General features: G+C 47.5%; 3 protein-coding genes and 1 non-coding gene across 4 annotated transcripts; 3 read left to right on the forward strand and 1 right to left on the reverse strand.

Annotated features, from left to right (window-relative positions):
- The first annotated feature begins 4,525 nt into the window (after window positions 1-4,525).
- On the forward strand, window positions 4,526-4,627 carry L228DRAFT_t123. Its single transcript has one exon. It is a non-coding gene; the product is annotated as a tRNA-Arg (tRNA).
- Window positions 4,528-6,485, reverse strand: L228DRAFT_285680 (hypothetical protein). The gene is made up of 2 exons (XM_018336362.1): window positions 5,948-6,485; window positions 4,528-5,579 (listed from the first exon to the last, which is right to left on the reverse strand). The coding sequence occupies exons 1-2, from the start codon at window positions 6,224-6,226 to the stop codon at window positions 5,007-5,009; spliced, it is 852 nt and encodes a 283-aa protein (XP_018185298.1). The 5' UTR covers window positions 6,227-6,485; the 3' UTR covers window positions 4,528-5,006.
- Window positions 6,486-6,742: 257 nt separating this feature from the next.
- On the forward strand, window positions 6,743-9,123 carry L228DRAFT_39996 (trimethyllysine dioxygenase). Its single transcript, XM_018336558.1, has 12 exons — window positions 6,743-6,829; window positions 6,882-6,945; window positions 7,118-7,290; window positions 7,349-7,366; window positions 7,416-7,482; window positions 7,531-7,591; window positions 7,641-7,737; window positions 7,791-7,893; window positions 7,947-8,046; window positions 8,100-8,591; window positions 8,656-8,727; window positions 8,781-9,123. Exons 1-12 carry the CDS (start codon window positions 6,807-6,809, stop codon window positions 8,852-8,854), a joined length of 1,344 nt encoding a protein of 447 aa, XP_018185299.1. The 5' UTR covers window positions 6,743-6,806; the 3' UTR covers window positions 8,855-9,123.
- A 2,630-nt stretch (window positions 9,124-11,753) lies between these two features.
- L228DRAFT_271065 (hypothetical protein) lies at window positions 11,754-12,374 on the forward strand (the record flags this gene model as incomplete). The annotated part of the gene is made up of 1 exon (XM_018335479.1): window positions 11,754-12,374. One exon carries the CDS (start codon window positions 11,754-11,756, stop codon window positions 12,372-12,374), a length of 621 nt encoding a protein of 206 aa, XP_018185300.1.
- Between the last annotated feature and the right edge of the window lie 3 nt (window positions 12,375-12,377).

Here is a 12,377-nt window from a genome sequence, read left to right on the forward strand (position 1 = left end):
TGTCGACAACCTTGCGCGTCCATGCCGTCAACAAAGGACATGAATTGGGACACGTCTCGGTGGCAACCTTTGATTGAAGATAGATCATTTCTGCCTTGGCTAGTAGCCGCGCCCACCGACCATGAGCAGCTCCGCGCGCGCCATTTGTCGCCTCAAATGATTGCAAAGCTGGAGGAGATGTGGAAGGAAAATGCGAATGCAACAGTAGCCGATTTGGAAAAGACAGGCGGAGCGGACGATGAACCTGCGCCGGTTCTTCTTCGATACGACGATGCCTATCAGTATCAAAACGTTTTTGGTCCCCTTGTGAAGATTGAGGCCGACTACGATCGCAAGCTCAAGGAATCTCAGTCCCAGGATAACCTAATCGTGCGATGGGACTTTGGTTTGAATAACAAACACCTTGCCAGCTTTGTTCTTCCCAAGCTCGAGTTGGGCGACGTCAAACTTGCGGTCGGGGATGAGATGCGCCTTCGTTACACGGGCGAGCTGAGACCTCACTGGGAGGGTGTTGGGTACGTTATCAAGGTACCTAACAACCAATCCGATGAAGTGACTATCGAGTTGCGCACCAAGGGAGACCATAAGTCGGTTCCAACCGACTGCACTCACAATTTCACCGCCGATTATGTATGGAAAGCCACATCTTTTGACCGAATGCAATTGGCCATGAAGACTTTCGCTGTCGATGAATTGAGCGTCTCTGGCTACATTTTCCACCGCCTGCTCGGTCACGAGGTCGCTGCAGCTCCGATGAAGACGCAGCTCCCCAAGAAGTTCAGCGTCCCCGGTCTTCCAGAGTTGAACGGTAGTCAGATTCACGCCGTGAAGAGCGTTCTTCAAAAGCCCCTGAGTTTGATTCAAGGTCCTCCTGGAACAGGCAAGACGGTGACGTCTGCGACAATCATCTACCACCTCGCCAAGATTAATGGCGGTCAGGTTCTTGTATGCGCACCATCTAACGTTGCTGTTGACCAGCTTTGCGAGAGAGTCCATCGCACCGGACTGAAGACGGTTCGTGTGACTGCCAAATCGAGGGAGGATGTGGAATCCCCCGTTCGGTTCTTGTCTCTTCATGAGCAGGTTCGACTTAATGACAGCAATGTTGAATTGACCAAGCTCAATCAGCTGAAGAGTGAATTGGGTGAACTGTCGAGCCAGGACGAGAAAAAATTTAAGCAATTGACTCGTGCGGCCGAACGGGAGATTTTGGCCAATGCTGATGTCATCTGCTGCACCTGCGTGGGCGCTGGTGACCCGCGACTTGCGAAATTCAAGTTCAGAACTGTCCTCATTGACGAATCTACTCAGTCCGCAGAACCAGAGTGTATGATTCCGTTGGTCCTCGGCTGCAAGCAGGTTGTACTTGTTGGTGATCACCAGCAGCTTGGACCAGTCATTATGAACAAGAAGGCAGCCAAGGCAGGTCTCAACCAGTCTCTGTTTGAGCGTCTAGTTATCCTAGGCTGCGCCCCAATTCGACTGAATGTGCAGTACCGTATGCACCCATGTCTGTCCGACTTTCCCTCAAACATGTTCTACGAAGGGTCTCTGCAGAATGGCATCACTATGCATCAACGACTTCGTCGGGACGTAGACTTTCCCTGGCCAGTTGCAGATTCTCCGATGATGTTCTGGTCCAATCTGGGCAACGAAGAGATTTCCGCTTCGGGTACATCCTATCTTAACAGGACCGAAGCATCCAACGTGGAGAAGATCATTACTCGCTTTTTCAAAGCCGGCGTGCAACCTCAGGACATTGGTATTATTACTCCTTATGAAGGCCAGCGGAGTTTCGTGGTTTCGTCAATGCAGGCGAACGGAACCTTCAAGAAGGAAAATTACAAGGAGATTGAAGTTGCTTCGGTGGATGCCTTCCAGGGTCGTGAAAAGGATTATATTGTTTTGTCCTGCGTGCGTTCAAACGATCATCAGGGCATTGGATTCTTGAGCGATCCGCGCCGTCTCAATGTCGCGCTCACTCGTGCCCGGTATGGTCTAGTGATCCTTGGCAATCCCAAGGTTCTTTCGAAACATCCCTTGTGGCATTACCTCTTGATGCATTTCAAGGAGCGCAATTGTCTGGTTGAAGGACCTCTTTCCAACCTGCAAGTGTCTCTCCTCCAGTTTAGCCGCCCCAAGCACAGCTACCGCGGCCCTCAGCGCTACCAGATGTCATATGCGAACAACCTCGGTTCTGGTCAAGGTGCTCGCAATGGTGCCAATGGACGGAACGCACGGCAAGAGTACAACGACACGGGCTCTGCAATTGGCTACATTCCCGACGACGTTTCCTCAGTACATTCTTCTGCCTTGGGAGGTGTTGGTGTCCCGTCTGCGTATCCTTCAATCTTCTCCAGCTTCACCGATGCATGGCCTGCTTTGAGTTCTGCCCGCGGCGGACTTGGTGGACCCAAGGGTCGCATGAACGGTGGTGGTCCTGGAAGCATCGCGGGCGAGTCTATTGCAGCAAGTGAATTGACTGATACCAATGGCATCGATGGTAAGGGCGTAGCTCAAGGCGGTGTCACCCTCGGCGGTGGCGTCAGTCTCAACGACCTTGGCAAGCAAACCTCGTTGAGCCAGTCGGACCGTTTGAAGCGCTACGTGGAATCCAGCGGCCGTGCCAATGAGACTGGAAGTGTGTTTGGAGGTAGCTCAACCGGCATGTTAGGAGGTCGGATTCCCCGTGGCGGCACCTTTGACGACGACGATGTACGAAGCGTTTCGACCGCCTTTGCCAGCCAGATTGGCTTAGGGAACTACGATTGATTGAAGACAATGCTAAGATTGAGTCCCAGTCTATTTTGGGAAGAGTCTTCTGGAAGCAAGAGACTGTCACGCAGAAGAAAATTCATTATCGAGACAAGAGAGCGGGAAATTTGTTTCGCCCTTGACGGTGCTACACGGCTCTTGGGAAGACCTTGTAGTACCCGCCTGCTCTCGAGGTTTGAGGGGCTTGAGACCCCGGGTGTGCTTGTCTATGGGCAACACAATAAGTCTCTAGCTCAAGCTGTTTGAGAACCCATGGGACTCAAACACTTGAGGAATGCACCAATCATCACATTTCCCGATCGCGGAGGGTTGAATCAGAGGCTCGTATCCGTTTCGAAGGAAGGAGCACTGCAATATCCACGGCACAACCATCCTTTTTCTCATCTCTAACATACGTTCCATCTTCAGCGTCAGTTTGGACTGCAAATTCCTCGCATTTCAACTACTGCCATGCTACTTTCTCGTCAACTCTTCTAGTGGCATGCTGCAGCTCTTGAAGGACACGGCACCCTGTGCTGATTTCGTCCTATAGGGGGTTGATCGTCTTTGGGTCGACAGTAACTGCAAATCAGAATTGTCCAGATTATGTTTGTTCGGGCTCTCCAGCAACTGACAAGCTTCTCTTTGCCCTGCTGTGGGCCACTCGACCCCGTTCAGGTTGCTGATGACCTGATGCGAATTTGACTTGAGTCTTTTTGCTAAGAATGTATGCTGCCGAAATGGAGGTGTGGAAGGTGGTTTTAAATGGCCATTGCGCGGTGGAATTTGTAGTCTAGTGGTAGACTGTTTTACACTTTTTAGATTGCGTTCCTTTTTTCATTTATTTATGTTCTTCCCTTTCAAATCAATCTTCCAGTTCTATTAACTACTTCTTTGAAGATTTGCCACTTTCTGAACTTCCTCGTTTCTGGTGATTAAGTGATTTGTCTATTCTCGTGATCAGTTACCTTATATCTAGTGATACCGTGCCATTCGATTGCACAATCTCAAGTCCTAGAATTTTTTTTTTCTACCTGAATTTCCCTCTAAAAAAAATTCTAATATATATATGTACATATTCTGCGCGTAAACCTCTTGGTGGAAAACCAACCCGGAAATGCAAATTTTTTTAGGCAGCAAATTGTCGTGAAGTTGAGGTTGTAATGTAGATTAAACCTACATTGGCTTTACCTCCTTCTACAGAGCACCACCACTACTATCCATCTATCCTACTTGTCGAGAGCTGGGCAGTTGGCAAGTAAGATAATGAACAAGAAAGAATGTGTTACTAGATTTTAAACTTTTGATTAAAGTTATAATGCTATTGGGTGGTTGTTGTTGTTGTTGTTGTTGTTTTGTTGGTTTTCCTAGGTAGACTGTACCTTTACACAATAGAATTTGATTGATTGTGAATGTACATACCTTTGTACAGTAATTCATGTGCCATGATACAAATTTACAAAAGCATGTTATTGCATGCCTCTTCACAATTAATCTGAATCAATTTAAATCAATGTAAATTGTTGTGAATTTGGGACACTGAAATTTTGTCAACCAGACATTGTGGGAAGGTTTAAGTTTGAACAAGACATTCCATCCACAGATGGGTTAAAAAATACACACACACAATGGCAGGCAACAAGGCAGCAGGTCATGGAGTTGGGGGGGGGTGGCATTACAGAACAGAGTACGGAGGTAACATGGAATAATCAGTAACGTGGCATAGCGTGGGATATAAGTAACACATTAAGCATTGCTCGGCAACAAGATTGACCGATTGGCGCAATGGTAGCGCGTGGCTCTCCTACTAAGGAAAGTCCTTGAAACTTATAAGTTCAAGCCAAGGTTGTGGGTTCGAGTCCCATGTCGGTCGACAAATGTTTTTATTTTTTATTTTATTTTTTATTTTATTTTTTCGAATGCAGACTTCAAGTGAGCTTGCACTGACTGAAATGGTGGATGCGAATGAAATTTTTCTACTTATTGGGGAGCACGGGTGCGTGTGGGTGAGTTCAAAAATTAACTGGCATAACGTTAAAGGGAACAGGGAATAAAGTGAGAAAGTGAGAAAGTGAGGAAGTGAGGAAGTGGGGAAAAGTCTCGCATCACAATGTCTTGGATTCACTGAAAAAAAAAAGGGGGAAAAGAGAATGGAAGAAAAAAGATGTGGATATTGTCTATTCTTGAAAATTGAACAGAATAGAATAGAATGGTTTAAGAAGAACAGGAGAGAACAAAATGCTCAAAAGTAATTAATCTAGTCCAATGATTTTCCGTAGTTCTGGAACTTCAGTATGGTCACGGGTCGACTGCATTCTGTGAACCCAGACGACATGGGCTTGTTCGTCTTGTCCTGACGTCGCTGGATGAGGGGTTTGAGTCTGGGTCTTCTCTTCCTCTGAAGATCCATATTCCTTGTAGGGTAAAGGTTCAGCAATATCGGTGTGTGTTGCCGCTCCAGATCCCACTTCGATCAGTAATTCGCCTCCGACTTGCTTAAAGTCTCCGCCCTTGAAAATCGATGGTCCAGACATGACCATCTGCTTCATGCTGCGCAGGGTCGTTCCGACAAAAGTACCGGGAGAGTAAGCTGGCTTTGTCTCGCCCAGAGATAACGTTTTGGTCATCTGTAGCGCTTGATATAGCTGACCGCTGGGGTCGGCGTAAATGGGGTACGGACAGGACGTGGTTTCGGCATACCATGGTATGAGTGATGGCTCGCCGCATCCGATGACTATGATTTGCGTTGGATATTTGAGAGGAGGGCTGTTGAGCGCTTCTGGTTTAATCGATGCGCTGAGCATCTGGAGGTAGTCTTGGCAGACCTAGATGGCTGGTAAGCCCCCAATTTTCGCCCCCGATATTGCGAGATGTAGAGCGTGGAAAGAGAGAAGTAAGGGGAAATGGACCGCGTAGTATATATGACGAGTAATAAACACTTGGAACGTTGCGTAGAGAAAGGAAATGACCATTTTAAGAAGGGAAAGCGCATGTCTGCGGTCAAGGGAAAATACAATGAAGGGTGGGAGGGGGGGAAAGGCAAACGATGAATATGTAAGTGTTTATTGCTTTAAAAGTGTCTTCTCTTGTATAACAGGCAATAGTGGAACTTCTGTTGGATAAAAAAAAATGAAAGAACAGGTAGTAGGAAATGAAAGAATTGATTCATGCAGTGAGCATCTTGCTGACTTACTCCACAGAAAAAGTGTCGAACGAAAATAAACAGGGTTCGGTGCGTCTGACTATGACTTGCTGCGCCGTGGCTGGAGCGGAGATAGAGATCTTTGAACGAAAAGGATTTCCCATCTGCTGAGAGTACATGCAGATCAGCGACCTTGGTGAGGTCTACTGAAGCGCTGTCTTCTGATTTTCTTGGCTTTGCTTTTGGTGCCGGGCCTGGGTTCGGCATGGATTTCAGGTCTGGGCGCATTTCGGCCCCGGCAGTAGCGTACATGAAACTTCCTCCACTCATGATGATGATGATGATGGGAATGATAACATAAAAGGAAGGTTGATCAGATTATGAAGGAAATAGAGAAATTGGAAATTGGAGAATGCTCGAAGTCCCAAGGGGTATTTGATATTGGACTGATGACGATATGTAAAGAAATGGCCGTCGAGGGATAGATTGTGAAAATGACAACAAAGACATTGATCTGCTCAGGCAGCAAGAATATCAAAAGATAATGAAAACAACCTATTTGAAGAGACGAACAGAGATTAAATAAATGGACATCAAGTCGGGCATGACAGGGAATGATATCAAACAGATATTGTGTACTGCCTCGCTGCAGGGGGATATTCGCGCCAAGAGGATTTCTCGGCTGACGTAGGATTTTCGTGGGGTAAAACCTGTAAAAGGAATGCTTATCCGTCTATCGCCCCTTTGGCCCCCAGGGACTTCGTATCGTAGTGCACGTGTACTGTAAATACCCACAGAACATTGTACCGAGGGTGTACACTGCACCTCTACTTTTCGTCAAACTGCTTCAGATTGGTATAATCTTTGTTTATACTCGATTGTATATATTTCTTTTTCGTCGACCCGGATTATGCTATCTTTGGCTCTCAGACGGTACCCTCTCTGTTCATTATCCCCGAATTGGCGACGTTGCTTATCAAGTCAGGCGTGTGGCTCTACCCCGCATTCCAGGAGCATCTTCTGCATTTCCTCGTAGAATTGTTAATTCCGTAAGTAAAATGCTGCAAATTTGTCTGGTTTCTATTTCAAACTGTCAATTTTTCTGAGTCGATAGCATTCAACCTCCAGTCAAAATTTTATTCGTTTTGCTCTTGTTGTTTCCTCTTGTTGTATCTTGCTGTTGATGTTTACTTATGGAACTGATATTGACTTGACGATTAGCAAAATATACCGTTTTTCCAAAGAAAGGACCTGGCATGCTATTTTTCTATAAATGCACGGCAGAATCAAAGCATTGTAGAAAATGAATTTGGAAGCGCCCAAGCGGAACCCACTGCCTTCTCTGATGACAAGGCGATTACCGTCCAATGGCCTGACAAAACACCAGCAAAATTGTAAAGTCAAGTTATTGTAATTAGTATGAAAAAACCCAGCTAACTGTTGAATTTACAGCTTGAACCTATGGCTGAGGTGCGTACGAAGTGCATTTGGCCGTAGCAATGAGACTGAGTGTTTGAAGAGATCATTGTCAATGCTCAGCGTGTGTTCATCAAGACACAAAACAGCGTCTCCTTGATTCCTTTGCTGTACGTTTCAATGGTTGCTAGCCTGCTCTAAGCTGACTCTGTGGTAAGCTCCCAAGGGACATCTATGCCAAAGCCGTCATTCCAAGCCCGAAGGGTCTTCATGTGAAATGTAAGCCGAAAATGACTCCATTTCAGGAAAGCTACTTACAGTATGTCAGGGAATAGCGACGGTCATGAAAGTATATATGATTGGGATTGGCTTCACTTACATCGTCATTTCCCGAAACGCCCGATGCATGACCATGAGCTGCCAAGGTACGCAAATCTACGCTGTCGAAAAGGACATAGAGCATTACTGAAGATCTTAGTTTTAAGCTATGGGGCAGCGAAATTCGGAACTCCCCACCTACAGTCCAATACAAGGATATAATGAGCTCTGAAGAAGGAGTAGGAGGTTGGTTAATGAGCATAGTATGTTCCTTTTGCTCTCGTACGCCTTATGTACGGTAGTTGACATCAATAAGCATCGTTTTGGTTTCGCCTCTGTCGAGGGTTGCCCAGCTTCTCCAGAAGCTACCGAGGAACTTCTCGAACGGATTTCCTTTATCCGTCATACGCATTATGGTATCTCTATCTGCCTCTCTAGCTGTATCTCTAAAACTGACACTCTATCTCAGGCGGGTTCTGGGACTTTACCTCTGATCTAGCTTCAAAGGATACGGCTTATACGTCTTTGGCCTTGAATGCCCATACTGACACGACATATTTTTCCGACCCAGCTGGCCTGCAGCTGTTTCACCTCCTTTCGCACACTCAAGGAGAAGGTGGTGCTTCGCTATTAGTGGACGGCTTCCGTGCTGCCCATATCTTGAAGAAAGAAGCACCGGAAGCCTATCGTATCTTGAGCCAAGTGAGGGTACCATCCCATGCAAGTGGAAATGAGGGAATCAGCATTCAGCCTTATACCTCGTTTCCAATCCTTAACCATCATCCAGTTACAGGAGAATTGATACAGGTCCGATGGAACAATGATGACAGGGCCACTATGGACGAATGGGAAAATGAAGAGGACGTGGAGAGATGGTACGATGCAGCTCGTAAATGGGCCAACATCCTCAGGCGTGAGGAAAGCGAATACTGGGAGCAGCTACAGCCAGGTCGTCCATTAAGTTCGTTGCTCATCAGGTGTACATTAATAAAAGAAAAGGAGACAGATGCTAATACGTTCAGCAGTCTTTGACAATTGGAGGATACTCCATGGAAGATCAGCCTTTACAGGAAAACGACGATTATGTGGTGGATATAGTTCAGTTTATCCTAACCTCCGACTGAGCAAGCCAAATACTAACACCTTCTAGTCAATCGCGATGATTTCATTTCTCGACTGCGTATGACTAACTGGAACCGCGAGCAAATATTAAAGGCTCTGTAATTATCTATGGTCGCCATCAACCGTTGTCCGTACCAGTCGAGAGTGTTTCACTCGAAATGCTCCAACACTCCGTAGTGGTTCGCATTGTTTCGGAAATGCTCCTGTTTGCGCAATTGAGCCTCCATTGACATGACATGTGACACGTCGGGAATCTATATCAAACCCTAGCTAGCTGTTCCCTGCCAAAAGACAACGTGCAGCACCCGCAGGATCCACATATGACGTATATACCTGATAGCTAAGCGCGGTAATTTTTACATCTATGAATAGCATGCCCTGAGGGGTGCTCTACCGAAGGAGGCGGTGGAAAAGTCCAAGCCGGAGATATGCAATCATCAGACGAACAATACCTTTTAGACGGTTTAATTGAATACCAAGCCGTAGTAGTCTGTTGAGGATGTGGGGCCACCCCATCGTGTCAGCACACATGTCCCTGCTTCCGTTGACAAGCGGGTGGTTCTTTTCAGTCAGGGAATTATGTCGAGCCTACCAGCGGGATGCGAGAAGGGCATTCCGTGCTTTTTATTTGGTGCGGCAACAGTTACAACCGTACCTTTTGGCTGACGGCGAATCCCTCCCAAATTTGGCTTGGGCTGAACAATGTGGATGATCTTTCTTAACTGCGGATAACCGGGGAATCGATTTGCCCACGGGAAAATGGGTTTGAGGCTTCTGCTTTCAGAGCTGATTGCCATTTTATTGGTTGCCCATGCTCCCCATTTGTCGCAAGGCTATTAGATCCGGCTTTTACACCGGAATCTATATTCACCGAGACTGGGCTGACGGATTTACCGCATCGACAAGCTCTCTTTCGAGAAATCCTTGAGAGTATTTGAAACCCCCCGACGCGGTATGCGGCTCTGGGTCCTTGGCCTTGTGGCGATTACTCCGTATGGACTCAACTTGGGGAATCGCGGGAGCTGAAATCTCGGCACGAAGAATCAATGGGCCGGGCCACCTGAGGGGGCCCCTGGGGACTAACTTAGTCAAACCTTAACCAACTGAACACGCGAAAAGAGGCAAACCACAGAAGAAAGTTGCCAGCTGTTCAACAAATTTGCACACTTTCTACCAGGTAACCCAATCGCCGCCAACTATATCATACTCAGCCACTTTGGTCAGCCAGCCTATCTGAGTCAATGTTAATGCATCCTTCCCCCCGGCTGCGGGAAATTGAGTCTCGGTCAGTTATTCGGAAAGCGGATGGCGAGCTCTTTAGCTCCTCCGACGTCATCCCGCGAACCTAAGGCGCTCAAGCTCAAAGAAGGAGAAAGTCAAAATATTGAATCCCCTAAGATTAGTTGGGATTGGTCCCATCATCTAAATAGCTTGATGCTGGGATATATATTTCTTTCCCTGTGTTAGGGGATGTCTGAGGTTTTGACAATGGCAAGTGGTTACAATAACGGCCCTCAGCATGTCAGCCGTGGCGAGGATAGAATGACGATTACTCCGTAGGCGAGGCGATTATTGAAATTCGAGCTTATACAATATGTACTCGGAGATGCCGCCGATTCACAGCATCCGAATCATCTTGGCGGACTTCCGCAATCCCCTGGCAATGTATCTTACCTCACCATCGATTAAGGTGGGTTAATCTAATGTATGAATGAGAGCCGGCCTTTTCGTAATTGTTCCCAGGCTCGGTGGCGAGACACTGGAGAGCGATGGACTTAATGGATGGCATCATAGATAAAATGCGGCACTGAGAAAGTGCCGGCTACTCTTCACCGGCTTGGGCTCTGCCAGCTGAAGGGGAAAGTTTCACGGTAAAGAAACCACTTGTAGCATCTGATACTGAGCCTGACATGGTCGTCTTGATGGATTAAAGTGTGTACTTTCTGTTTCCTAGAACTGATTCTGGTCCTGGTTGCGAATTGGCTCCTCTGTTTACTATGACTGTCTGAGAAGTATTGATGACTGCCTACGTGAGATTGCAATGCTCGTAGGCTGTCGGCTGCAGCATCGGAAATGAGCCAAGCTGAGTGCCCGAAGATGGCTGTTGCGTGTAACCTGCATTCATCCCTCTCACCATCTTACCACAACCTGTTGTAGGGCTGCTACTTGAGGTGCGGGCATTGGATATGGAACTATGGCAAAAGTCCTGTCGTACAATCTGCCCAATACATTCACTGCTTTGTACGATGACCACAAGATGCATGCGAGGGAAGAGTCGCAGCAGGCTGGAGGTTTCGACCAGTTTGATGGTCATTACGGCCAAGCAGCCTTTAACCCATATTCTGCTTCTAGACAAATCCCTGAGGCTTTCTTTCAGCTTCTTCTTCGTCGACGGGCTGTCGCTCTTTCCCTTTTCTCTTTGACCTCTTCCTTCCAATTTCGATCAAAGGGCCTATGATCTGCCTACTGAGCTGTTTCTTTGCCTTCAGGAGGAATACGACACGCTTCGCCTTCAGCTTCCACCAATCTTCCCACCAAGTCAAAGGCAGCATGTACCAGGTGGACCGACAGTGTCATTTCATTTGACCACATCCTACACACTCGTCGTTTCGGTCGACTTGGCACAGTGGAGAGTAGCTCGCGCAACTGATTTGACCACTCTACGGGGGCCTTTCTTCTTATCGAAGGATTTGCAACGACACGTCAGGAAAGGTCGGCGTGATACAACAAAGATACATCTTTCGCCTACAGTGAGGTCTACGGCTAGAGGTCAGACTGGACGAGACTGAAAGGTTGAATCGGAGTACCCAGCAATACTGAATGACTTTGAAGGGAGACAAGCTAAATTGTGGGCGCATTTGGTCACTTTGCTTATCCAGCTAACCGACAGTCTCTCTCTCCAAGCCCCCATTCCGCGGCTTGGACAGGCCATTATAACTCCATACCCAAGAGAGACAAGCTGGCAGACGCTTTGCAGTACCGGCGCCGCTCCACGACGACCATGACGGGCCCCGGCGCGCCCAACGACATCACTGCCGTGGCCACCGTCTCCAACATCCCTACCGGTACCCCTCATGCTATAAGCTCAGGACACAACAAGCTCACCGAGTGGGATGGTACTGCTCCTGCTCCTGCTTTTTCTTCTAGCTCAGATGAAAATTCTTTGATACGAACTCTTCCAGAATCGACGTCGACACGTTCAAGGCCCAATTTTCATGTGCAGACACCTCTTCCTGCATCGGAGCTTATAGACTGCTTCGATATTGCGGAAAAGAAATTAACTACGTCAAAACTCGAGGCTCACCGAGTATCCTGCTATTGGATTCCCTCCATTAGTGGATTCATTCCTGGTCCTGGCGGTCAGGCAACACCAATCCACTCTCGCCAGAATTCGTGTCAAGGGTTTGGTCGTCCGGTGCTCTACAAATCTAACAGCTCAACGACGTCGACCAGGACACAGCCGAGTTCAAGCGTTAGTCGCTTACCGTTGCTGAGAACCATCTCCTCGTCGTTCGCTGAGCTTAGTTTTCCTGCAACACGTCCTTCTGCCATGGCGACACAGGAGGGCGTTAATGCTCAGCGAGCGACGGCCTTGTTAAGGCAAGCCATACTGCAGAGGTAAGTG

This window comes from Xylona heveae (assembly GCF_001619985.1).
Source record: "Xylona heveae TC161 unplaced genomic scaffold L228scaffold_12, whole genome shotgun sequence".
NCBI lineage: Eukaryota > Fungi > Ascomycota > Xylonomycetes > Xylonales > Xylonaceae > Xylona > Xylona heveae.

Bases quoted from the DNA above. Each gene is read 5' to 3' on its own strand.
- L228DRAFT_285680 (XM_018336362.1), bottom strand. From the start codon at position 6,226: ATGAGTGGAGGAAGTTTCATGTACGCTACTGCCGGGGCCGAAATGCGC. The intron at 5,580-5,947 runs GTAAGTCAGCAA...CCAGCCATCTAG, and splicing joins TTCGACACTTTTTCTGTGGA to GTCTGCCAAGACTACCTCCA.
- L228DRAFT_39996 (XM_018336558.1), top strand. From the start codon at position 6,807: ATGCTATCTTTGGCTCTCAGACG. The intron at 6,830-6,881 runs GTACCCTCTCTG...TTATCAAGTCAG, and splicing joins CTATCTTTGGCTCTCAGACG to GCGTGTGGCTCTACCCCGCA. The intron at 7,592-7,640 runs GTAAGCCGAAAA...ACAGTATGTCAG, and splicing joins GAAGGGTCTTCATGTGAAAT to GGAATAGCGACGGTCATGAA.